We start from the raw sequence: 27541 nt of genomic DNA, 5'->3' as shown, positions 1-27541 counted from the left end.
GACATTATTTAATGTGTTCTAAAAGTAATTAGACTAAACTGGCAAGTATGATGTAAAAACAACAAGGACTTTTTTTTCTTTGGGAGGAAAAGTTAATTTACAGCCTACCATTTGACTGTTTCTCAGATATTTATCACAAACACATTTATGCTTTTTAAGGCAGTATCAGAAGTACATTTTCACTGGTAATTAAAAGCAGTTCAAGAGTATTTAACTTATTCCATACCCAGGTAACAGAGAGGTAGAAAAGTTTTAAATTATTATTTTTACCTTTTCTAGCTTTTTAGCCTCAATATGTCGCAGCACCTGTTCCCTCCAGTCATGAGGGACTTTACTTTTTCCTGGAGGGTCTAATAAAGAGTGCTCAGAGTTAACCCTTGCGTTTGATCTCTTTGAAGGGCTAGTCCGTGAGTAATTGAAGTCACTAACTGACATAGTTCTTTCTGGTATTTCATTCACCGACGGCCGAGCGCTCTGAGGTCGGGGTACGTTTGGACCATCAATGCTGTATGTCCTGGCAGAAAGAGGTCTCTGTTGCCCAGACATTACTGGCGGAGCTCTTCCCATTGAATGTAAATCTCTGTATGTTAAATAGTCCCCTTCAGGAACCTGGGTCCGCCTTGAAGGTCCAGTATCCCCAACATTTACAGAAGCTGTAGAAGATACACTGCTCTGTCTTTGAAGAGTGTGCCTGGTTGCTCCTGGGAGCAGTCTATCATTTGGTGGAATAGCCCACATATCTATAGGTCTCCCAGCCATGCGTTGATGAGTGTTATACACAGCGCTGGCTCGGACATTGTTATGATTGGAGAAATTCATATTGGCAGAATGCTTTACGTAGCTGGGGGTTTCTGTACTGTCAGACCTAAGCAGACGTGAAGGAGGTAAGCTGCCTTGTTCTATGTGGGTGTTTTGTTTCTGTGGCCACAAGGTGTCTTTTGCTGTTGCACTGCTGCTGTACTGAATATTATACTGGGGAGCGCAGAACATCTGTGCACCACTTGTCACTGATCCCCTCACTACATTAGCACCTTCAGGATTGTGATTTGAGTCAAACTTGAACACAGTTTTTGTAGAAGATACTAAATCAGATGATGATGATGACCCAGGAAAAACCTGCAAAGGCTGATCATACAGAAGAGTAGCGGATTTACTTCGGACTATGTTTTTCCCATCTGTGCTATCAGATGCTGATTTTACCACTAAGTTTGACTGTTCAGATCCATTCTCACCAACAATATCGTAGATTTTCAGACCACCAGTATCCATACCGGTGATGCTGTGAGATTTCATCACAGGACCACTTCTCTGTGGGGACAAATCTTCAGTGCTCCTCGAAACAGACAGCTCAGCAGAATCGCCATCAACTGTAGTGCTTTTCATTAGTTTGTCTTTACTGGGAGACTGTACTGCTTCCTCAGGATGTCCATTTACTTTATTTATATGATATTTATTTCCATTTTCCAAGTGCTCACTTTCTTCTTTCATGTTGTTATTCAAAAAGCCCTTTACTGAAACTGTATCTTGTGTTTGTAACCTTTCTACAGGAACTGGCACTGCCTTTTCACTAACCAGTTTATTGATATTCATGTTTATTTGGTCTAATTTGTGAGACTCCTCCGTAGGAGTGCTTAGATCAACACCTTTTCCTATTAGGCCTAATCTTTCTCCAATGCTTAATTCATATTCAGACAAATTTGTAACCTTGTCTTGCATATTTATTTTTTCTTCTACTGTAATGCTCAATTCACCTCCATTTTGCAAAAGATTATTCAAATTTTCATCTTCTCGCCTGGAAAAAGAGATGGCTCTTAAAAGAAATTCCAAAAGAAACCAACATATTCCTTTAAGAACTGTTTTAGAAAAAATAATCATTAACATGCAACACAGCTATACTGTGTACAGAAACCAGACCAATATACAACCAGATTTATGATTTGCTATCTTACCGTTACAGAAAAATACTACATAGAGGGCTCATTTTGGCAACGTTTCTGTCATCTGATTTCAGAAGTTTGTTTAAATTCAACAGGAATTATTAAAGACATTTAAAAGTGTCAAAAAGTACAAAGTGACAATAACTCAATTTTTTTTATCAAATACTTGCAAGTTCCATGATAGTTTTGGACAAATGTCTTGTTTCTATTGGCAATGTTTTTTAAAAAATGGCATTTTCTAAGTAAAATCTCAATAAAACTAGCAACCTTTAAGTCCATTATTTATAAGTTTCTAAAAGCCTTTTATAGTTATGTTAGTAATCAAATTGATCTTCAAAATTACACAAATAAAAACATAGAGCTTTTAAAATGGTATATTGAAGTACTTTGCAGGGATAACAAATTATAAGGATGAAATTATTATACCCTATTATTAAAACAGATGGGAACCATGTCCTGTATACTAAAATTAGCCTCTGAATTTTATTGTGTCCCCCCCCCTTTTTTTAGAAAGAACTATTCCATTATTTAACCTTACTTTAAAATATTAAAATTTAAATTATTTCATTAATGATAAATTAATAAATTAAAGAAACGGACACATAATATGAAAGATTTAGTAACATTTTTCTATTATATTTGCTCAGTGCTATACAGTGTCTTACAAACCTGATCTTGGATAAAACAGCAGCATGTGTTTCTTTGTCTGGAGAACAGAGAGAAATATCTTGGCTACTATCAGTATTTAAGGAAACAGAATCTGACATTCGAGAAGGAGAGGAACAGTTGCTGTTATTTTGATTGCTATTGTGGGTAGCTTCATCTGATAAGGAATCAGCATCTTTTGAATCATCTGAAATAAAAATTTGCCAGTTTAGTTACAGACGCATACATCTGCTTAATAGCCATTTAATGTGTGTATGTTACGGTATTTAGAAATTGCCTCTTGTTCTTCAATAATTCTTACTACTGGAAACTAAAATTTAAGCTAACACCTTTGCAAACTTCATTTACACTTACAAAAGACTGTTGGCAATAGTTCCTATTTTCTAAATATTTGGCTTAATGTAAACAGCCCTCACCTGTTAAGGAAATTTAACTTGTTGCTTTATTCAAGTTTCCTTGGTATAAGCTAGTGCTACATTATGTAAGATTTCCACAAAATATCTATCAAATCATATTTCTGTTTCTGCAATGATTTCAAAGTTTTGAATTACATGAGTCTATTACCCCCTATGAAAATAAAGTACACTAATTCACATGCAGGATTTTGAAAGTGTAGACAGTTCCAGATTTTGAACATTAAATCATTGTTAAATAGCTATTAATTAGACCAAGCACTCTGGAAAGACCTAGATCACTGGATAAGCTCTGTATAGTTTCATAAATGTAAAAAACAAACAGTAAAGAAAAATGTTCTGTGGAGTTGGAATCCAATGCATTCCCATGCTTTGCAGATCACTTAGGACAACATTTTCAGAGTAATTTATACCTGTGCACACTGATTCTTGCATAATGTATGCAAATGTACATACTACATCCATATAAAAGTAATTTCTCTGTGGGACATCAAGCCAGCCATTATTTTGATATAAGTGTACAAATACATTTAAATTTTTGCTTCAAGACACAGTTACAGGTTCCAAAAGCATAATTTTGTGAAACTGATGTCTATCTCCAGAGAGGAGAAAGAAGTTTTGACTTAGTACTTTAGTCAGACGTAAAAACCCAAAGACAGCATTGATAAACATCAATCTTTTCACCTGCAAGGGTCCTTAGCAGACTCTTCCTGCTACCTCTGTGTGGTTTTCCTTCATCCCCACTAAAGCTCACCCTTTCACATCTAATGGGCAGAAAAGCCTTTTGTCCTAGAAAGTACTGGACTAGGATATCGTATGAAGCAAAATACAATTTGCCTTCCAACTTTTAAGTTATGTTTTCTCTGAATCCTAGGTCATTCCTTACTCTTACAGAAATGGTTACCCAGATCGAAATTATCTTTCAGAGAATATAAAAGTTAGGTAACAAAAATATGTTCTGAAGTTTCATGTTAGAGGAAAGAAGAAAAATAAGAGTAAAGTGACTCTGGAGAAAGAATTGCTACAAAAGAAGTTTATTCTTAAACCTTAGGAAGACAGCAGAGTTTCTCTGAGAAATTTAAACACATGATATTGCTGCCTACAGCAGCAATAATCCACAAAATCATGGGCAGGGCGGAAATACAGACTATTTCCAAGGTAAATACCACTTTCTGTAATCCTTTTCTTAAGTGTATCAAAAGTGTGTTCAAGCTAACAGTCCCCCAAAAGACACGCATCTCCCTTCCCCCTCTACTTTTAAACTGATGGCAAGAATCGAGAAAATTAGGATGCCAACAGAGCTTTCTCTACCATATGCTCAAGTATAAGATATTGCAGATTTTTTTTTTCTGCTTTCATTGCTTAACTAGAGAATTGATCGTCTTTCTTTTAAAACATACAACTTAAATCTACTTTCACGTAATTTAATTGGAAAAACTAGCCACTTTGAATCAAGAAATTATCAGAATTACACAACAACTTCTATTGCTTTTTTGGGTATCTAACCTTTTTTGTTATTGCTAAGAGCTACCACTTTTGGTTGGTTTATGGAGGTTTCTATCAGCGGTGGTCGCATTTCTGCCATTTTCATCTCTTCATCAGAGGAGAGTTCTTCTGACTCCTGCTAAAGGAAAAGCATCTTTATGCTGTGCATTTTAAAGAACTGTTTAAAGGTTAAGTAAATGCCATCTAAACTGTCACACACTGAACAATAAAGGGGGGAAAAAAAACCCCAAGCAACATAAGCATAACATCAGAATTGCGTAGTGCATTTGTAGTGCAAGTCAACTGAATTTAGTAACAATTGCTACTGAATTATCTTTAAGAAGCAGCACATGCAGACTTGCATTGTCACTGATTAACTCCATGGGAATGACACTCAAACCAAGACAATCTTAGGAATGTAGAGCTATGCTGTGAGAAGAGACTGAATGAGCTTGGTTTGCCTAGTCTAGCAACAAAAGATCAAGAGTAGCTTGGGTTTATATCTTTAAATTTACACGGGGGGTAAATTTCAAAAGGAGGAGAAGCTACTTAACTTCAAGAACAATGGCAGGCGAGTAAAGTGACGCTGAATACATTTAAGCTAGAAATCACTAGTTACTAACCATAAGATGGAGCTCAGTGCACTTACGAAAGAGATTAACTGACAAAGCTGCTGCAAGGGCAGCCATGCAACTGATTCAGTATCTTACTGCCAGCCCTATATTCCTATCATCTTCAAAACCCGATTATTTCCAGTAATATTTTAAAGGAAAAAAACCCCTTCCTTCCCTAAAGTGGAAATTTCTTTCTAGTAAACACGCTTCCTGTTACAAATGCTACAAAATACATGTTGCAGATTGCAAAAATAGACTGTCAATGTTCACTTTTTCTTACAAGTTTCAGAAACTTAATGTGTGGAACCTACTGGAGCACCACTCTTCCCAGAGCACCACCCTTCTCATGATCCTAACTACCTGGCCAGTTCTTTGGACTGCAGGGAGGACAAACCTGACTGAGATGTAGCAAACAAGCTATGATAGTCTTCACTAAAATAAAAAATAAAAATCCATCTGTTTTTCTCTGCAGTCAGAACAGACCACCTCTTCACTGCCTCTACCACATTACCTTTCCTTTTGAATGTGACATACAACAAGTGTAATCAATGTTGAAATGAAAAACTTATGCAGGTGTGAAGTTTAGGTAACTGGATTCAACTGCAACAGAGTTACCAGCAGGTTATTACATGAAAGTAAGGAATTCACTATGCCTGATCACTATACTCTGCTACCTCATTGACTTACTGGCATACAGCCAGCTACAAAGAACTGTGTCACTATCATTAGTCATCTACATATTTTTCTGAAATAATGTTTATAAATTAAAGAAAAATGTCAAAACCAATATTTTCAGAAAGAGTGTAGAAGCAGGAACATGCTAGTGGGGAAACAGCCAGCAACAGCCACAACTGCTTGTCACAAAGGCTCTTCAGCGAAAGTATGATATATGCATGTTCCATGGCTTACACAACACAGGTAAAAATAATCTGCATCTGAAACTATGAAAAAAGCATTTTAGAGGTTGTGACTGGCAACAGATTACGTGACAAGTTCCAAAATTTGGCATAAGTCTGAAACATTCTAAATAAACGGATACATGGTATTTGTCAGAGAGATGTACAAAGAATTCAGAAGTTTAAAATCTCTGACTCAAGAGGTAAATACAAACCAAGTCATTCATGACAGCTCACTAATAAACACAGAGGAATACACATTTTTAAACTCACATTTCACTTTTCATTTGAAATGAATGTGCATAGTCACTTGGATATACAAGTTTTTGATTGCTCCCACTATCAGATATTTTGTCATTTCAGTGACAATTAAAATCGATTATTTAACAAAGAACTGACAATCGGGCAAAACCTGGAAAATTCTGACTCTTTTCACATTTTGATACTTAGGTCAACTTTTAATTGAGTTTGCTTTATTCTTCTTTAAATGCACGTATCTTTCATTATGAACTTTTTATTAGCTATTTCAACTTTTACTTAATATAATCTGAAGTGAGAAAAATATTGCGTTGCAAACCATCTGTATTTACAGCACTTATGGATGGCAATTTTCTGCTATTGTCAACATAAATTTTCATCTCCCAGAGTAACAAATTTGATACAATACCAGCACAAATCTTTGACTGCTATGATGTTCATTGCAATGCCATACCTCGAGCGTGTCTTCATGGTTGACAACTGGTTTTGTGTTCTGCAAGGTTTTAACAAGTGCAGTCATCTGTGAATTTGCAGTGCTGTGCTCAGCTTCTGGTTCAGCAGGCTTTTGCATAGAACTTTCTGCTGAATATTGCTTTCTCTCATCTGCTCTGTTCTTTATTGAAGCAATTTCTGAAGTCTACAGGATTAGGAACATTAGCAGAAAAAACATCCTGAAAGGTTTTCAGTAACATATGATACTTAGAGTTAACTACATATTTTGGGAAACTATGGAATGGAAAATCTGAGCTTTGAAATCACAAAGTATGAAATGCACCAGGTATGAATTGCAGAGAAATCTCTGCAGACTACTGAGGTACAGTCCCTACCCTTTGTCAATCAGTTTGATTCTTCTCCTTACTGGGGTCAATTTGTACCATTAAGTTTCCAGTTAAATTAAAAAAATGGCCAAGAATATCTACAATGAGACATGTCAGTACCAAACAATAATCCTACCGCCTATTATGCTACATCAACCTGTTAGAAACTCCTGACTCCTGTACCAACTTGCTATGATTGCCTTCCCAGCTTATCATGTAAAACCTCCAGTCATGAGCGCAGCAGTAAGATCCTTCAGGATTACACTGAATTTCATTGTGAAGTCTGCCATATAAAAAAGGATCAGAGGATGACAAAGATGCCATCCTCAGAAACCAAAGAAGCCAGCTCCTTAACACATCCATAGTTTGTATTTGCCTGAGAATCAAGTCACTTTCCTTGGTTTTAGTGTCAGAGAAAAATTGCTACTGCAAACTAGACATGTATTACAGACTACTTTAGATGGCGAAGAGGTTAAGTTCTGTTCTTTAATCTGACAATTTTTCTTGCTAAAGCATTAATGAGGAAGAAGAGAATTTAAAGGAATCAGTGACACTCTAGATCTTTGGAAGTTCTTGAAAAGTGAGAAGAGAATATTATCTCTAACCTTTACCCCCACATCTTTTACAGAAACTGTCTGGCCTTCTCGTTTTGACTCCTTGGCAATATCTTCAGTAGGTTCTTCATCCTTTAGCCTATGTACAATTGTCTGGACTGTTTTAACCATATTCTTCAGTTCATCAGGATATGGAGTTGGATATCTCTTCAGGTTGCCTTCCTGTATCAAGTGATAATGTTCTACATTTAATTAAATGCTATAATTAAAACATCACCTTTAAAACAGAAAATTAATTAGGACAAACCAATGAACAATCTAGGACCTCCACTTTGCTGTTTGAGTGTACCTGCACTGATGCAGGCTCAAGTGTACAAAACCCAGCACGGTTATGAATCACTTCCCCCCAACCAAATGTGTCCACTGATTGCAAGCAGGATGAATTATGACAACTGTAATATACTTAAAGAAAAATTAGGATTAATCATTGTTTCCCCACTATCCTTCTCCACAGCACCACCAGTCAGGCAGTCTCCTAGTTATGCCCTACATTGCCTTACATCAGCTGAGAGTTTTTCCCTTGAGCTCCACTTTAAGGGATCTGGCCAAAAAAACCAAACCCCAAACCCCCCCAAAATATGGTGTTTTATCCTGTTAGATACTCTTAAGTAATCACTGAAGACTCATTTTCTTCAGCAGAGTGCAATCCACAGCTACAGTAAGGAAAAAGGGTAGGCTTCAAGGTGGGGATAAGAGGGAGGGATGCAGCAAGTATTCAAAAATAAATTCAATACTAACCCGAGGCGGTGCCTCTCTCTCATCTTTGTCTTCATCACACTCAAATGCCACTTGAGCACGCTGTTTCCGCTGTTCCTCCCACAGAGATGGATTGAAACTTTCATTATCAGATATGAACATAACTAAAAAACCAAAACAGATTCTCGTAAGAATAGGATACATTATGTGAAATAAAAATCCTCTTTTTCTTTCTCTTGGATGGGGTTGGTGTGCTTTTGTATGCATTCTTAAAAGACAAGAGACCAGCAGCACCATTAATTGAAGACTAGGTGCACTGCCACTACTTTATGAACTTGGCTGTGTAGTAAAAAAAATTCATATACACAGCTGTACACTAGTCTTAATACTCCCACTTGAAAATTTTCAGCAGAACTCTCTGCTGCAAAGTATTTTTATTCATATATATGTATAAATATGAAAATATGTATTTGTGTATGTGCGTGTATATATACATATAAAGGTAAATTATACTTATATAGATTTATATAGCCTGACTTCAGTGAGGTGGTCTCATTAAGCATGTATAAGAACATTTACCTGATTTCATTTAATGAAAATTTAAAAATGAAGAATAAGAATGAATTAGTGACAAAATCCTGCATTATTACTAATCCTGAAAAAAACCTAAAGCATCTAAAACTTACGGTAAACACATGATTTTGCAGTAGTTATACAAATGACAAGAGCTTTACAAAGTATTTCTTGCTTAATATTACAAGAGATAAAAAAAATCTTTTGAGTACCCACTGTCTCTTACTCTAGCATGTCTCCATGCCTTGTGTTACATCAGCCATGTTCTACTTTAGCATGCCAACTCGTCTAGTAAATCTGCCACCACCATCCCAGCAAATGTATATCCTTCACTAGCACTGTTCATATTAAATTCTTCTCTACCTGAAGTAGAAAAATACTTAATAATAGGGCTCAACAAGTGCACTGGAGTATTTGTTACTCTGCGTTTATTAGGTAAATGTAAAATTTTAACACATCTGAAAATACTCTAATAGACTTCACTATCACTGAAACTGTTCCTGACCAAAAAAAAGAACTTGATAAAGAATTTTTAAAAATTTAAGTTTTTAAAAAGAAGTCTATTGAATTTTAAACCTTCTGTTTGGAATGACCACCTCAGAGGAAGGTATTCTGTCAACTTAAGCCAAATAAGCAGTCCTTTCCTTGCCTACAGAAAGAAACCCCAGCACACGGGTAAAAAAATGTTCAAATGCAGAGAATGTCTTCAGGAACAATCTTGCACTTCACTGAATCTCCAAATGATTTTATAATTCTCATGTTCTATCAGAGGTATTGCAGATGTATTATTTGCATTAGAAGGCACTAAAAGTGATGCACAATTTACTGGTTTTGCTGATGTTTTTTGATTACTCCTCTCTCAGTGTACTAGACACTTGTGCCATGGAACAGCAAATGTTGCCACTTGCCCGTTTTCATTTATTTCTATTGATATGTGACCCCTCTCCATTTCTGTTAGAGCAGCACAAGCTTTCTTCTTTTGTCTGCAGATGAAAGAAAGTGGAGAAATAAAGAAATTTAACTCTCTTTCCCTAACTCCTGATGGGGTTACTCATGGAATGTTACTTGTTTCCCTTACTATTTCACAATCATGCAGAAATAACTTTCTGGCAACGTCTTAATATTTTGGGCCTAACCTTTTATAAAACAGTTCAAACTAAATGTGAGTAATACGCTTTTTTTCTGGATTTTTTTTTCCTTTTAAAATAAAACACAATGCTATTTCCAAAAATATGTACTTGGTAATGGAAGAAACATTTTGTCTAACATTCTGTTAAAATAGTTAGTCTGAAGCAGACACCTGCTAAGGAGAATTTCACCCCAAACCATTAAGCTCCATCTGAATTAAATAGGGTGTAACTCTGGGAAGTGGCAACCATCACGGACCGTGATCCCACAAGTCCATTCCTCACCTCGCTCACTGAAACAGTTTCACCTAGAATTTACTAATACATAGATCACATTAAGTTACTGATCTTATCCTTCAGATGTAACTCTTCATCACTTACAAGTTTACTTCAAACTTGCATTTAAGTATTATCTAGTGAAAATCATACTAGCTGGACAGTCTTCTCATTATTTTCAAAAGTGAGCATTCTGACAGGGTATTTCAGAAATTCTTACCATCCTCCGTCCTTGGCTGCTGAGGGAACATGTAATTGGTAAGCACTGTTTTCTGTGTGTCAGGGTCAGCTTCTTTTTGAAGAGGGATAAGTGGTTTAGACTAGGAAGCAAATGAAAGAAGAATATGTTGTGAGAATATATATAAAAAAGTAAATATGATCTACATATCACAGAGCTTGCCTGTCCTATTACTTTGAAGACTACTCTTGTATTAAACTGTTTCTTCTCTGAATAATTTTCACAAAATGAAGTTATTAACATATCTGTCTTTGATTGATGACTGGCTTTGACTGAGAACTGAAACTCAGTAACAGCTTTAAGAGAAAAGCAAACACTGGATATTCAGAAAATAAACCAGTTTCTTGCTAGGACTTATTACTATCCCAAAGCAGGTTATGTGGAATACACAGATTATTTGGCCATTTAAAGCTGCAAACAATCATATAATGAGAAAAAGGTTGTATTGACACCAGATTGAATATCCCTCACCCCTTACAAAAAAGGGCAGGGGATTCTTAAAATTACTATATTAGTAAAGGTGCTTTCATTATACTACATCTGAAGCTAGTGGATTTCTGGCAGCCCTGTACACCTTAATGCCATTCAGGAAATCAGCATAGTACAGAGGGCTTCGATACACTTCAAAAATACAAGCCAGAAGCACATGAGCTGCTGCTTAATAGCTTGAAACTTGGACAGTCAGAGTTCAAAGGTGTGGCAAGAAACCTAGCTCAAAAAAAGGCATGCTAAGTTTCCCCAATGGTATAGCTGTGGAAGAGCTACAAATTCAAGTACTAGCTTATCAAGGATTAACTCTCCTGTGTAAATAAGCCTGAATTAACAAAAACAAAACAAAAACACCCCAGCATCTGTTAAATTGCATTTCCTAACAGCATTGAACTTTGCTAGAAGCATAAAAGTCTCCAAAGACTGCTAGGCTCAGTGTTGCTTATTTCAGGAGAACAGACATAGTAATGTCAAGGAAGTATTGATGTATATACACAGTATCAGGTCTCATTATTTAACAGATGGCTCTGTACTCGTCAATTCCATTAGGAATAAAGTCAACAATCGTCTATTTTTAATTCTAAAAGAGTTCACCTGGTTGTCTGATAGCCACATAGCAGTGAGCTGTTGCAGTTTTGTAAAGGTAAATGGCAAATTCTTCAGTCTGTAAATTACAACAAGAATTTATGTAAGTACATTTATCAATACTGTTAAGAAACAATCCTGCATTAGCCTGTAAAAATGTTTAAAAAGGACATTTACAGATATAGCTAAATTAATAACTATTGATGTTGAAAGGCAACAGCATTTAAATTAGATTCAAAGCTCTACCTGGTATTAAAAAAAGAAAAAACCCCAAACAAACAAAAAACGGCATTTCTGCCCAGTTTAGCAAGCTGCCTAAAAAAAGAGTGATAATCTAACTTGAATTTAACTCAGTTCAATGACTTGAATACAATTTTGAAGACAATTAACCTGAATTAATTAATCTGAATCCTCAACATTTTATCTTTCAACATACATGCATGCCAGTTAAGAAGAAAGTGCTACACCTGAAAATTGTTTTTTTCCAAGATAAATGTGTGGGAAAGGGGCTGCCCCGCATAACAGAAGCTCTGGCCTTAATGGATAAGTCAAGCTACAGATGGAGTACAGAGAAGCTGGACTGGCAGAACAGGAGGAATAAATCAGACTTATCTCTCCCAATATATTTCAATTCTACCAATTGGCAATTCCCAAAAGAGAAATGTTTTGTCTGTTTTTAATGACCAGCTCTAATAAAATACAACTCTCTTTTCCCCCTTCCCCACCACACTCAAGTGTTTTACACTATACTGTGATACTGTTTTGTGTCCTCCTTACGCAATACAGGAAGCTATTAACTTTTAAGTAAGAATCAAAAGTTTTATGAAAATAACCAAACTAACTCCCCAGAAAAATACATGCTAACAATTGTGAATGTATTGAAGCTGTGCTTCAATGCGTGTGCCATGTGCCATGTCATTAAAATAAAGACAGCTTAATACAATGGAACTGCAAGATCCAGAATACAACAGTAATATATTAAATACATGCATCTCAGTCAGCTAGTATGCTGTGCATGAGATAAGGAAAGATACCATAATATATTCATAACAATACTTCTACATTACTACTGCATTTTATACAACTTCTACTTGAATAAATGCATTCACAAACCTATTGTCACTCAGATTGATGACTTTTAATTTCTGCATATCACCCATTTCTTCAGGGAGAAATTCAAGCTTATTAGAATGCAGAAACAACACTGTTACATGCTTCCAGTTTCCAATCTGAAAAAAAAAAAACCCCAAAACCCAAAGAATTAATCATCTTAACAACTCTAAATATGCAAATTTTTACTGTTTTAAATCAATTGGTATTACAGCTATTTTTGCCTGTAGAGTATAATTAGATTTATTCTTACATATTAAACCTTCTTTTAGTTTCCATATGTTAGCAACAAATTTCTACTTCCTGCTTAAGAAAATTCAGAATTTCATTATTTGAAAACTTGTATATTTGTATACATCCCCCTTTAAAAACATACGAGAAGAAAATCTACTCAAGAATTATTAACTTATTATCCAAAAGTTGTACAGACTATATATTTTAAAATACATTAAAAAATTCATTTTACAGTTTTGTAATTAAATACATACCTCTGATGGCAGCTGTGTTAAAAAGTTATGATCTGCAGCAAATGTCCTTATATTAGAGAGCTGCCCAATAGAGGAAGGCAATGTTTCAATCTCATTGAAACTACAGTCCAGTTCTTCTACTGATATTAACCTTAAAAAAAAATAAATTACTCCTCTATACAGGTTAATTCATCCAACATTAATTGAATACTTTACGTTTAAATGAAGTTAATGCCACTATTAATTACAAATTATTTATTAATCTCAAATTTAATTAAAAATAAAACTCTGAAAGCCAAGGGAATTCAAATCCAAGAAAAATCCTTTACTAATTGCCTAAAATGTGTTTTGGTGGTTTTTTTTCTTTGTTGGTTGATTGTGGGTCTTTTGATGTGGCTGGTTTTGGTTTGGGTTTTTTTTGGTTTTTGGGGTTTTTTTGAAATCTCCTTTACACTGTCCTCAGAGGACAGCATCCAGTGAAAACAAGGGGATCAGCAACATCAAACATTTGTGTACTACATGAAAATGTGACAGCGCAAGGCACTGAAAACATTGAGAATGGGACAGATCATAGCCAAACAGGAGTTGAGTGCAGTTTCTGAACAAGAAAAGAATTTCAAGAGTTAGAGACAGTGAACCTAAAAATCTAGCAGTGAAGTAGTATTTTGTAAATTCTGACAACAAAAGATAACCTGCATTAATTATAATAGGAGAAAAGAAATTGGAACAACTACTCTTCATTTGTATAGCACTTAATTCTGAACCAATTATTTTTGCCATCATTTGCAAGTTTTAATTTAAATTGCTGAATACCAAATTACACATTAAAAAACCCTGCTGATGAACATGTGAAAATTCTCCTTACAGTAGAAAAGAGATAAATGTGTGTGTTCAGATTCACTCTTTACGAGTTTTTTTGATAGTGGTTCAATCATTTGCAATATTTACCACAGCCACAGCTATGTTACTGCCAAAAACCCATTTCAGGCAGCTGAGTGCCTTTTTAAACATCTTGTTTTCTTTCACATTCTATTTTTCTTTTATAGATTGGTGGCTGCATTAGTAAGTGAGGAACATATGTCTTTTGATATTAAATAATACATAAAGAACATACATGTTGCAAACTAGAAGTAAGATATAAAAACACTTGCTTTCAAATTTATTAAGGCATTAACATGTAGAAGAAATTAAATCAAGTAGGCGTAAAAACATTCAAAATAGGAGCCATTGTTACAGAAAAGTGTGCAGAAAGGCAATTCAACCTTTTATTCAGGTGAAATACCTACCCTCCTATGGAGTCTGGCAAATAAATTAACTGGTTTTCATCAATTTTAAGTGTTGTTACCTTCTTCAGGGAACCTGTATTAAAACGAGCAAGTAAATCAAAAAGGACATTTGAGTTCATTAAGTTTAGTTTTAATTCTAAATTAAGGGGGGGGACACGACCTATGGACAAGCAACCACATCTTCTGTACACCTGTATTCCCGAGCGTGCCTGTAGTGCTATATACCTAACAAAATAAGCAGATGAGCTTACAGAACTCGTTTGCCAGCTTACCATGTGCCAGCCATGGTGGGGGAGGGGTGTGGGGACAGGACAGGGGGAAGTGGGAGAGAAAAAAAAATTATTATTTTTTCCACTCTGTTACAGTCAACAGTTTCTCATCCATTCACAAACTACTGTATAAAGTCACGAATGCTCCAAAACAAATATAAATTTTATTATTCAGCTATGCATTACAGCTTTATCCAAAACTGGCACTTCTGTTCAATTGAAACTTAGATCTAAAATGCCATTTGGCTATTTTTAAGTGTTCTGTGTCTAAACTATAAGCATTTAAGAACACGAATTAACTGAAAATACAAACCAATAGACTCTGGCAGTTGCTGAAGTGAATTACTGGATAACAGTAGGTCTTGTAGGCTTTCACAACCTGAAATACCTTCTTCAACTACTTCAATGTTGTTTTTAGAAACATCCAAGTAGGTCAGTTGTTTCAAAGTGCCTATGAACTAAAACCAAGAGAAAATAACGTGTTCTAGAAAGTGCAAGTTCAAACCAAAAAATCCAGCAGATTTGACAACAAACTGTCTCTCAAGTGTAATGCCAGAGGAAAAAAGAAAACCTATTCATAATGCTGAAACACAATTTTATGCAAAATATCCAAGCTTTATAATGACATAATTTGTGCAGATATGCACAGTTGATGTTTTTCAACATACACAGACACACCACATTAATTCTGCAGGTCTCTAAGTCAGTCTGCTGTAAATTCAATGGTTTGATCAGTGACTGTGAATCAAGTAACTGAAGCTTTAGAACAGACTTCTGACAGAGACAGATAACATAAGGACATCATTAGGCTCCAGTAAAGTCTTTTAATGCTTATTTTTGCATTTTGTATAAAACCGCATCCTACTTTAGCTAAAAACAACAAAAATGAATCCCCAATAGTACTAAACTGAAGAAACAAGCCAAAATATACGCTTGTATTACCTTTCCACATGAACCAAGAATAAGCTTGAAGATTTGTGCATGCTACTCTACTAAAATCTTCACAGGGAAGATGCAGTCACTTTCACAAATACAGTTTTACTTTTAATGTAAAGTAGAAATGATTAATACATCCACTCAACTCTTCAAGGAAGAATTAGCTGAAGTGAGGAAAGACGATTGAGAAGACTATTGATCAGGCAAGAAAGCCTTGCGTCAGAAGACGGCTAGTGATTTTAAGTCTGAAAACAGACCAGCTGCTTCCCAAATTTCAAGTACTCATGTACTAGTTTTACTACAACATAAGCACAGGTTCACAAGTACTGCAATAACAGGTCAGCCTGGACCCCATGTAATGCTGAGAGATGTCAGGAACTCAGACAAAGTCAAGAGAACATTTTCTCAGGAACTGCCTATGCTCCCTGTATACACGGCACCTGAACAGGCATTGCTTGCTTTATAGCTGTGACCAGTAAAAACACACACAACATATTTATCCTCTAAATTCCTGCTTGCTGTCTAACATAAAATAATCCTTTTTGGAAGGACCAGTCAACACTAAATTTGATCCAGGATTTGATCTAGGATTTTCACCCCTTTTCTGAATCGGAACATAACTTTTAGATGAGAGGTATGTAACTATCAATGAAAGAAAAGCTGTGTACCCAGATCTCATGATCAATGACAACTTCTAAGTGGACTAGTTAAGCATTTAAGTGGCATTTAGCCTTTTGGCTTTAAGTAACGTTAAAATTACACAGCAACTTCAACATATAAGATTGCTGACAAGGCAAAGACCACTGTAAATTAAAATACCGTATGTTTAAAACAGTAAAAGAACTTACCCCTGGAATAAGTGTTAGTCTATTACCATCCATCCAAAATTCCTTTAACCCACTCAGTTGTTCAAGTACTTCAGGCTGTAAAGGGAAGCCATTTTTTAAAAACTTCATCCAAAAAATAGTGAAAGGCAAAAACAACTCCAGTGATTCATCTATTGCATCTTTAAGTAACATCTTATTATAGCTGTTATATACACTTTTTTCACTGGGTCATCAAAGAAAACCGAGATAATTCACTTTCTGAACTGTCAACATATACTAGATAAACAAAAATGTTTTAAGAACTTGATCACAGCACTAAATAATCCTTACAGAAAGTGTGGGTCTTTTTTTACAGAAAGTATTTTTTTTTAACTGGAGCACACAATAAATTAATGTTATGTGTATAATTTCCTTCTTCATGGAGGAGGTCTAAAAACTCTTAAATTCCATCAACTCAGAAGACCTGTTTTTCAAAAAGCACAATGATTTTGTGACTTTGGGGAGAAGGGAAACAAATTTTAATTTTCTAGCAACAAAGGGTGCATCTGCATGACAGAAGCAAGCCACTCCATCCATAAAGAGAAGTGTAGGATTGTGCTCCCATTACAACTTGTTGTTGGAAGTATCTTATGTATCAGGGAAAGACCACTTCTTGGTAAACATCCATGTTGCATATGCTTTCCTATTTAAACTTCCCTCCCAAGAAAGTAATACAAAACAGGTGCTACTGCACCTTACAATTACAACCAAGCTCAGTTAAATGCAGAACTCATTTTTGTTATACTGTAAATATACAAAGTTCCTGCATAAATTGCAGTCCTGACTCCCAATAATTCATTTTCTAAGAGAAAATCTTAACTGAAGACTACCTTTCAGGCAGATCTTTATCCAAAAAGCGGTTTCAAATCTTTTTGTGCTTTTACCAAAAGATCTTAACGAAGTAAGTTACCAGTAGTTTGCTCTTGTAGCTAAAAGGCTGGGAGAGATGAACCAGAACCAATCAGCAAAAAATATACCCAAACAGGTAATTTTGCAGCCTATACTTAGCTCCTTGCTGTTATGGCTTAACATGGGCCTGGGCACATTAGTTGAAGGCTCCCACAAGAATATCTACCCCATAATGAGAATATGGCAGTAATGGTAATGGCTAGAAGTGTAATAATACTAATGAACAATTCCTTAAATGCACTTTCCTATCTGCCAAACCATAAAACTAGCCAAGTGTTCAGCTCTGTGCTCTGCATGTGGCACACAAAGGCTTGACTTCATTACACGGCAGGTCAATATGTTCCGCTATACTTCTATTTCAGTTTCTTTATCCAGGAAATTAATTGTAGAAGCAGAGAGATGTTAAGTGATTGTAATATAAGATGTAGCTGTCTGTGAGACTATGAACAGGAAACAAGTCGATCCATGCTGAAGGAAAAATCTGAGCACCTCAACTGTAAATACTGTTTTGAACAATATTCAAACTTAAAATTATTAGTTTCCCTTGGATCTAAATAGTTTGTAGAGAGTAACAAGAAGCAGATTATGCAGAGATATACAGAACTTGCAACATTAAAGACACGATAACCAGTGTTTAGAATTTATTATAAGCCAAACAATTATAACTCAGACAAGTATTACCATTAATTTTTTACAAATACAGTAACCACACTATACCACAGAGTGTTATTTTCAAAGTGAGGAAAAACACACTCATATTCATCAGAATATGCACATAATTTTTATAACAGGCTCCATAAAGTAATATAAGGTATACATAATATTTGCTCAGTAGCAGAACTCTTAAGTTGATGTTTACATTTTCATATTGATAAAAATGGATTAAAGGATAAAGAGATTTATAAAAGATACAAAGCTCTGTTTCCAAGGCAAAACTCACCACTTCTGTGAATTCATTACTTCCTAAGTCCAGTCTCTCCAGCTGAGTCAGTCTGGACATGGTTCTGCACAGGAAGGGGATTAATAAGGAATCAGATTTAAGAAAACATCAGTTACATTGAATTTTCCTGTATTCATACAAATGTATTATTTTAATCAGTATTAACTAATGATAATGTTCTGTATCTGGGCTGATATCTAAATAAGGTCAAATTTTCACACACTGTTCAACCAGGCACATATTAATGATTGTGCCAACTGTTGACTATCACACAAAGAATACACTGCAACTCATCTACAGATTAGCTAACAAAAACTTTACCAAAAAACCCCCAACCCCAAAAACACTTTACAAAAACTAAAGACCACCAGAGTAATCTTTATGATAAAGAGTAATTCAGTGAAGTTACTCTTCTTTTGAGTGCTTCAGCTTTTCACCTACAGTCACAGTAAGTCGCAGCAGCCAAGGCTGGTTAACTACATGTTTTCCTCTGCCTAATGATCAGCTAAACCAGCAAAGATCACTGTTGAATCACAGTAACCAACAGCACCTTTCTCCCTGTCCAGGCTGCTGACGAAGTTGCTTCCATATGATATGGTCTGGAATCCTAATCTCTAGTCCTACAACAAATCAGATTACTAAATTGGATTTTGTGACACATAAATACTCTTTAAGCTAATTTATGGCAAAGATTAAATCAATGACTGAAATAAAGTAAAATCCAGTATTTCAAGCTCTGTTTTAGCAACAATTTTGCTCCATTTAAGTTTACTTTGGGGACCCCACAGAGATTATCTACCACTGCACATGATGGGCTACATAATAGGTACTCCAGTCAACTGCAGTACTACCTAGAAATATTTACAAAGGGGCTATGAATCCCTCATATGACATTATGCTCTGTATTTATTTAATAATAGATTTCCATAGAACAATTAATAATATCTAAAACTTTCAAATACAAACTATGTATACACACTAAAATTCTGGGAAAACTAAATATAATAACTTCTAAATGGTAGAGTCTTTTATATTATCAGAATATATGTATGAACACTAACACCTTTAAAAAACAACTGCATGAGCATAAGATGCTCTATGCAGCTATTCAAAGCCTCAGTTGTTTTTCAAGTACACCAAGTATTACAGTTGTTCTGATTATACAGTTCAAAAATTACATTCTATTGAAAAATGTCTTATTTATTGAAAGTAAGTTAATGTGGTTATTAATATTATTCATGAAATACTCTCCAAAAAGGATTACACTCAACATTTGTCTATAGATTTGATTTTCACTACATTATAGTAATTATGCTGGGGACAAACTAGGAATTTAGCATAAGTAGGTAAAGACATGATCAAGACAAAAGTAGAAGCCATTTTTTGCACTGCACACATGGTATACACAGGCTTTAGGGGAAAGCCTTTAACTCATATTCCCACTGTCTCAAAGAAGAAAAAGAAAAAAATACATGAAAAGGTTACTTCCAGAAGAATCTGAGAATTGTTTTCCCTCATTTGTTGAGGCTAATGAACAGGAGGATTATCAGTAAACCAACTGCTATGATTAATTTTCCAATTCTAACAAATTATCTAAATCCCTCTGAAATACTGTGTAAGCTGAATTTCTCAAAGCTTTATGAGACCATGCTAATACCAATTTTAGTGCCATATGTTGCCAACAAGTTTGCCCCAATGCCTCTAGCAGAAGCACACTAAAGACTCACTTAATGGATCTAGCATAACCTTCTGCAGCTTTCCAAAACTTCATGGGCAACACCATGTTGTACTTTTACTGATGCCTTCAATTTAAAAAGGTTTCAGATTTCTTCTGTTTCCAAGCTATGTTAGCTAGACTGTGGGCTACTAGAGAGAGCAAGCAGTCCAAAACTCCACTGATGATTTAAACTTCAGCCTCAAAAAGTAGATTAAGGGAGATCACAGCTATGTGGGATTGAATTTGATACCTTAGTTTCACTAAATGATCATTTGGAAAAAAAAAAAAAAAAGGGCTTATTTTAACATTTTTATAATCCTTTCATTTCAACAGTGCCTTAATTTTTATTTGAACTGAATTTTCAGCTTAGAAATAACTACAGATTTTAAAAGTGAAGGAAAAAAAACCCAGGTAATACCAGAAATATGAATTAATTTTGATGAGGCTGAATTGAAACAAAGTTGGACAGAGTTTTTTTGCTGTGGCTTGAGATGAATGGAATTTTTTCTTTCAGTTCAACATGAACTCTTCTCTTTTTATTTTAATGGTTTGGTGAAAATACAGAGTCACACACACACATACACACAAATCTGTCTCCCAGACCAACACACTCCAAGGTCTGAGTGACTTTTTTTTCCTTCCTCCTGTACACCATTCAACTCTGAGGCCAAACCGTTTACACAGCTCACACCAGATTCACAGAATCCAAGCAATAAAGCTCCTCTCCTCTCCGCTGCCAAATTACACTAGATGCACAAATTCCACTCCAGTCCAACCCAAGATCTAGGTGCTCCCTTCCCATCCTGCCAGTGCTATATCCTTAATGGCTCTAAGGCAAACCAAAGTTGCCATTCTTGCCTTAATCTTCAGTCTTACTAAAATAAAATAAAATAACAATACTGTTAGAGTTTTTCATCAAGGGTCCTGGTCTTACCACTTGGAACCAGAGCAAATACCTGCAAATCTCTCTCAAGTATCTGCAAAATTAATGTTATGTAACACTGACAGTATGACAAAGTAACTTCACCGATTTGGGCCCTTTTTTTTCCTTGTCCAAACGTCTGTAAGCTATCGAACACATCCAATCAACTGCAAAACATACACAAATGTGTTTCCAAGACCAGGGCCTCAGTTATTTTCCTCCCCTTCCCCACTGCCTGCCTAATCTCTAGCACTTTCAGCTATTCAATGACTAATACCTCTTTGCTCTTCTGTATTGTTTGTAGAGCGACTATACCTTCAGAAAAAATGCAAACAAAGCTTCCAATAATGTTAAAATAACAGGAAAATTCAATGCTAAAGGAAGAGGAATACAGGACTGGAAACAAAAATCTACTAGATCACCAAGCTATACCTTTTTCTATCTTTGCTATGGCACTATACAACCTGTTCCATAAACTGAAAAATCTGTTTCATAATTCATATTATTGAACTTGCTGTCAAATCAATCCAACACTAAGGGATCAAGTAATCTAAATTAGGCCTCCGATTCTGATGTTGTAAATAGTCAGCTTCCCTAAGGTTAATGCTACAGCTTATTTCAGATAGCATGCAGTTCAAGAGGTGTATGAGAGAGCAACATTGCGCTCTGAATCATCATAATTACACTCTCAAATAACTTGCTTCTTTCTAAAAAGTGTATTTTTTCTATTGACAATTAGGCAACAGACAGAAACTTAAAAACAAAAAAAAAAACCAAAAAAAACCCCCAAACCCCACCTTTTTTTGTTTCCATTGGACCATTTTCCCAACTTTCAGCTACCTATCAGATAAATGCCTCTAAAATAGCCTCTGTGTATTTTTGCTTTCCTTTCAGCAGAAATATTTTCACTGAGCTGGTTTGCATTATCATACTACCAGTTTTGCAGTCTCTGACTATGGATAAGTTCCAAGCAAAATGATGCATTTGGCACAAAGCAAGGTTGATTTAGTGTATTGGCATTAATTACCCATTTTGATTAGCAGTCTTTCAAGTGCGTCACGCTTTAGTGTTACAAATTATGTGCATTTTTCACTCGGCAAGAGGGCTAGCTGATTTTGTAGAAATTTATCTGAATACATTTCTCATCACAAATACAAAAGAATTTGCTGGAATTATGAAAATATTGAAAAGGTGAGAGTGACAGAGAAACAAGAAAAGGTAGTTGTATTCTATAGCAAAAGTATTAGCATGTACTGCTACTTCTTATTAGCTTCAAAAAAACCCCACTGGATTTTTGACACTGTTTAAAGCTGTATAGTATGTTCCTTTCAAAACACATACTCAGGTTTGGAAAACTGTGGAAGTTCAAATATCACATCAGCTTCTGTTCTAATGTAATCATTAAAGCCAGGCCATGGACACCTTTGTTGACCAGGTCAACTGCTGCACAGTTGTATTATCCTAAAAGGCAGATTCACCTCTTAAATACTATAGACACCACAATGAATATTTCTCCCCCGTGTATATCATACATAAACAATGTATATTTCCAGTGCCTCACTGTAGCAAAAGGTATATTAATGTGTTTTAAAAAAAAGAAAAAAAAAGAGTAATCTCAATAGCTTTAATCTCCCTTAACTGAACAACAGGAGTACCAGAACAGAATAATAAAGGTGGCAGCTCAGCATGTACTGTAGATCATTATGGAGGTGCTGCAGAGGACATCTTTATGACAGCTGTTGTTTAGTTTTCCAGCAAAGATGAAACCCTGAAAACACTGAAGTCAACAAAAAAATTCCCAGCAACTTCAAGAGAAGTTGTGTTTGGCTTAAATATAGTACAGCATTTGTTTAAATGTCTCTTATCACTACAAGAGACCTCTGTAAACTACTCTTTTTAAAATATCGCATGTAATTTATGTTATTAGTGTTAATTATGACAATTAAGGTCAGAGTAATTTTATAAACAAAATCTGTATTAGCTGTAAGTTTTAATTGTAGCTACTTTTTCCTCAGTCAAGAGTAACTTAATTTACAGAGCTACTACCCCAAATTACATGTCCTCTAATTTTTTTCTACTGAAAACTACTGATAGCAGAAAGAGCAAAGGAGAACAGAAAGTATTTATATGACAAGAATGAATAGAATGCTTCACACTTGGAAGATTTAAATTCACACTTCCTGGTGCCATACATTTCATTCCAGATATGAGTTCTGGCATCTTTATACAACAGACACCAGTGTACAGCATCCAGGCACACAAAAAGGGAATTTGAACAGGACATACCCCTTGGTCATGTCTTAGGCATATAATTAGCTACAGTCACTAAGAAAATTGGCTGTTGTACTTGAAGGGCTGGCAATTCACACTTCAGCCTGCTGCACGCAAGTCTCCGCTAGCATATGAGCTGGACAGAGTGAATATTCAATTGTTAGCTCCTCCTCTTCTCCACCAAAACATCTTACATCCACCAAAACCAGTACGTCTATTTACCAGATTCTGTCACCAGAGGAGGACCCCTTTTACAGTACACCACAACATATTCAGGACTCTACAGCTGGTTATTCACATCCCATCTTTGGGATCTCTTTTTCTCTCTTCACCAACCTTTCACACCTCTGCTAACCCACTTAGACCTCCAGGGTCCAAGTCAGAAAATTCAGAGCACTGCTCTAGCTCACAGAAACAGCAGGAACTGCAACACCATTACCCTGGGCTTGTTTGATGAAATGAGTGAGAATTGCAAGGCTGGGTTTAGAAAGATGCTAGATTTTAAGAGAGAGGTACAACTGGATTTACTGTTAAAACAAATGCTGTAAGAATTTCCAGAACTATTTTACTATAACATAAAACAGGTCTGAGGAATGTGCTGCCATTATGTTAAACAAGCGGGTTGCAGTGTAGAAAAGCTATGGCTTAACAGAATCCATGCAACACAGTAACAAGTTGTTACTTTCCTCAGCCCTGAATTATATGAAATTAAAAGAAAGCATTCAAGTCATGCGAATCACATTGCCTCAGTCACTCTGAGCAAGCACCTCAAGCTCCACATTTGATTTAGAGCTAATGATCTTAACTACCAATGCCTAAGTCTCAGACACTCAGCCATCAGGAACCACACCCAGACAGGCTTCTGGGTAGCCGTACACTACTGCGTGCAAGAAGCATCGGACATCTCAGAATGATCATCCTGAGGTGCCCACATGCTGACTTAAAAGCTCAACAGGTGGATCAGAAGTCCACAGAGCTGGACAGGGACAGAAAAAATAAAAATAAAAAATCTCTGAATAGGCAAATCGCTAAATAGGCAGACCAGTCACTCTGAAGGGAGATAAAATTTCAGGAGTAGGAAAGGAAAGTTCCTTGTGAGAACTTAGTCCAGTTACTTAGCTATACATCTTAAGCTGTGATATACTTCTCAATATGCACTACATTATTAGTATAACTACAGACAAAATGCTCCAAAGTCATTTAAATAAATGTCACCCATACTTACTTTGGCAATATTTTTAACTGGTTTTCTCTAAGTTCCAGTATCTGCAGTTTTGTTAATCTGTAACAGAAAGGTGTAATAAATTATCACTATATACTCTATTTCATGACAAAAGCAATTTCTGAACTTATTTATATTGCTGAATTTAAAAAAAAAATCTACAAATTTGAAATACTCTTTCTGTAAGAATACAAATACATTTTGTGCAAAAATCTGCATGCTATCTTAAATTCACTTACTCATAGGGGTTTGCTTTGGTAAAGCAGCAAACAAACTAGATCTTGCCTGCTCTTCTGCACCTGTTTGAACATATTTGTTTTCTTTCATCCCAAAGATTGTAAAGCACTGCATTGGATTCATTAGGGTACATGTTATCATCATATATGGAAGTACACAGGAAGTTATAGAAGAAAGGTAGGATCAGTCCACACAAGTTAATATGCTGAATTTCTAATACTGGCAATGTATCAAACCATTTCATAAAGAAAGCCTCATCAGAGGAACACCTGTGGTCTTCCACATGGTAAAAACAACCTTTAAATTCATCTTGGATTTCCTTCCACATTCTCTTTCTAGTCAGCTTCTTAATCCATTTTGATATTTCTGTTAGGCAGTTTGACCTTTCTTTCAGGAAATCCTTGGTTGCAAGATAAATAACCTCCAAATCCCCAAATTAACTGCTTGGCCAAGATAAGGTCAAAGCAGTCTTGACATTCAAGCAAGGTACCGCCCTCAGTGGAATTTTCTGCATCAGGACAGCAGTGACAAGACTATCTCTTTGTTAAATGAAAAGCAGAAACTGAGTTTGGTTCAAATACAGACAGGATTGTAAAGACAAGAGTTCTACATATGACCCACTAACAGCCCTCATACAACACAAAACAGGGCATTAAGCTCCCTGACTCAAAAAGGAGCTTAGTGAACAGACCAGAGTTTCCTGAAGGTGCTTAACTGAGTATGCTGTAAGGACAAAAACCTTGATTTTGATTAAGTAGTAAGAACTATACTTAAAGTAAAAATAGAAAGCTGAAAACAGTATTTATTTTTCCTCTAGACATTTGCTCACTTCTGGATGAATTTGAAGGCAGCAATCTGCTGCGCCTACGAATAACCTAAGAATAGAACAGTCACCTTGAAACAGAGCAGAGGTCAATGTAGCCCAGCATTGCAAGCAGTACTTGCCATCTGGTTAGCAACTGCTGGAGGGGAACCTCCTCCCCACAACTTCTCAAAGAAAAACCAACACTCTAACCGTGCTGAAAGAATACCCTAATAAAAATCCAGTTCATGGTAATATCACTGCTGTCAATCTAGGACATAACTGGAAAGGACTTCCTAGCCTTTTTACCCTACCTGCATCCGAAGTTACCAATCTGTGACAAAACAGACTCGTTTGTTTAAGCATGCTCAGATTTGAATGGTCGTTTTGGGCTTGGACTTCTGAACTCGAGACCAACCAAACACTGCATTAGGCACCAGTTGGCGTTTTGCTTTGATGACAGGGAAAATTGCGACATAGTTTGCAGTTTTTCTTCACAGCACATGTATGCAGTCAAATTTCTCAGTTGAATGCAGTAGAAGCAAACCTCCATTCATATGCTAAACTATATATAGAGAGATATATACACACATATACATGCACACCCACACATTGTTGACTTTAGCCAGAACTGACTCTACTACACTTCTAATAGGCTAATTCTGTGAACTTGAAGACTGCTTTTGGTGATAGAAAGGTTCATATCTTTGTGACTTTGTTTCATGTTCTACTCTTTCTTCAGCTAACCCTAAGAAATTGGATATACAAATATTGAATTTCTTATGTGTAGAGCTACACAGAGGCTACTAGGGAAACATTTTCAACCTCTCCTGGCTGGGAGATACAGGTTGTGTCTAAATTAGTAAATTTCTTGCAGTAACTAATGAGAAATACTGGACTGAAGCAGTGGCCACTTCTTCCGTTATGACTAGAAGGGTTAATTCGAGTTTAATGTAATAATACACATCAAATACTCAGCCTAGCTGCTCTTTAAATTGCTGGTATAAAGACCCATGCTATGCATCTGAACTGCTATAATGGAACTGAAAAACTGGGGTTTAATTTGGAAAAAGAAATACAGACAGAGAACTAGTGCACTTATACTAAAGGAAAAACAGAAGTCATAGTGGCAGAATGTAAATTTCCTATGCCATTCTGTCACAAAGATTTATCACACGGAAATAGTTCATTTCTCAACTTGAAAAACCCATAACCACAGAAATATTTACACATCACAAACACAAAGCTGTAACAAAGCATTATTGAACTTTAAGTATACCTGATGTAAGGGTCTCAACAAAATTATTGTTGCAGTATTGTTATTTAATGTAGCCAACTTAGCCTGCTTTTAAAATGTAGCTAAACTTTTAAATAAAAACTCTCTACATGAACATATTGCCAGGATAAGATCAAGATTCTTCCTCAATCTGATTTCTTTAACTATACAATCTGTAAAAAGTGTAAAAAAATATATAGCAGGTATACTTAGAAACTTGCTGTTCAACAGCAGTCATTCTTTGGAAAGTTAAAAAATATCTCATACAGAGATGTTCTTTATTTTTCACCTCCTTTGCAGTTTTGCTAATGCAGATTTTTTTTTTTTAAATTCTAAGTAAAATATAAAGGCAAGAGGACTGAAATATATGTATCCTATAGCAGGCTGCATTTGCAAAAGTTTCAGCAAAATTACATATATGTAACTAAATTAAGTCCCCAATTTGATTATCACTGTACATTTATGTAAAAAATTATCCCCAAGTAGATACTACTAAAAATATCTACTACTGCAAATACTACTGGCAGATTGTTGAGAAAGAAGATTAAAAGTAAATTCATTGCAATGGCAAAAAACCTCTGGAAGCAATACCCCATTACAGACAACACTCAGAGTTTTTAGAATGA

General features: G+C 35.6%; 1 protein-coding gene across 8 annotated transcripts in view; it reads right to left on the bottom strand.

Annotated features, from left to right (window-relative positions):
* The window catches only part of ERBIN (erbb2 interacting protein), a 127342-nt gene that overhangs the window by 18423 nt on the left and 81378 nt on the right, over window positions 1-27541 (bottom strand). For 5 of the 8 annotated variants that reach the window (XM_075020886.1, XM_075020890.1, XM_075020892.1 and 2 more), the window contains 15 exons: window positions 24604-24660; window positions 18469-18532; window positions 16602-16676; window positions 15131-15275; window positions 14549-14621; window positions 13284-13413; window positions 12799-12914; window positions 11695-11764; window positions 10594-10693; window positions 8440-8561; window positions 7693-7863; window positions 6724-6906; window positions 4523-4640; window positions 2607-2790; window positions 271-1792 (listed from right to left, as the gene is read on the bottom strand). In XM_075020886.1, the coding sequence (XP_074876987.1) occupies window positions 271-1792; window positions 2607-2790; window positions 4523-4640; window positions 6724-6906; window positions 7693-7863; window positions 8440-8561; window positions 10594-10693; window positions 11695-11764; window positions 12799-12914; window positions 13284-13413; window positions 14549-14621; window positions 15131-15275; window positions 16602-16676; window positions 18469-18532; window positions 24604-24660 (3130 nt within the window). The remainder of the gene's footprint in view (window positions 1-270; window positions 1793-2606; window positions 2791-4522; window positions 4641-6723; window positions 6907-7692; window positions 7864-8439; window positions 8562-10593; window positions 10694-11694; window positions 11765-12798; window positions 12915-13283; window positions 13414-14548; window positions 14622-15130; window positions 15276-16601; window positions 16677-18468; window positions 18533-24603; window positions 24661-27541) is intronic. The other 3 variants (XM_075020889.1, XM_075020891.1, XM_075020893.1) reach the window with 1 other exon arrangement.

Source organism: Buteo buteo, chromosome Z, assembly GCF_964188355.1.
Source record: "Buteo buteo chromosome Z, bButBut1.hap1.1, whole genome shotgun sequence".
Taxonomy (NCBI): domain Eukaryota; kingdom Metazoa; phylum Chordata; class Aves; order Accipitriformes; family Accipitridae; genus Buteo; species Buteo buteo.
Note: the sequence above shows the minus strand (reverse complement) of the source record. Positions and strands in the feature narration are given on the sequence as shown.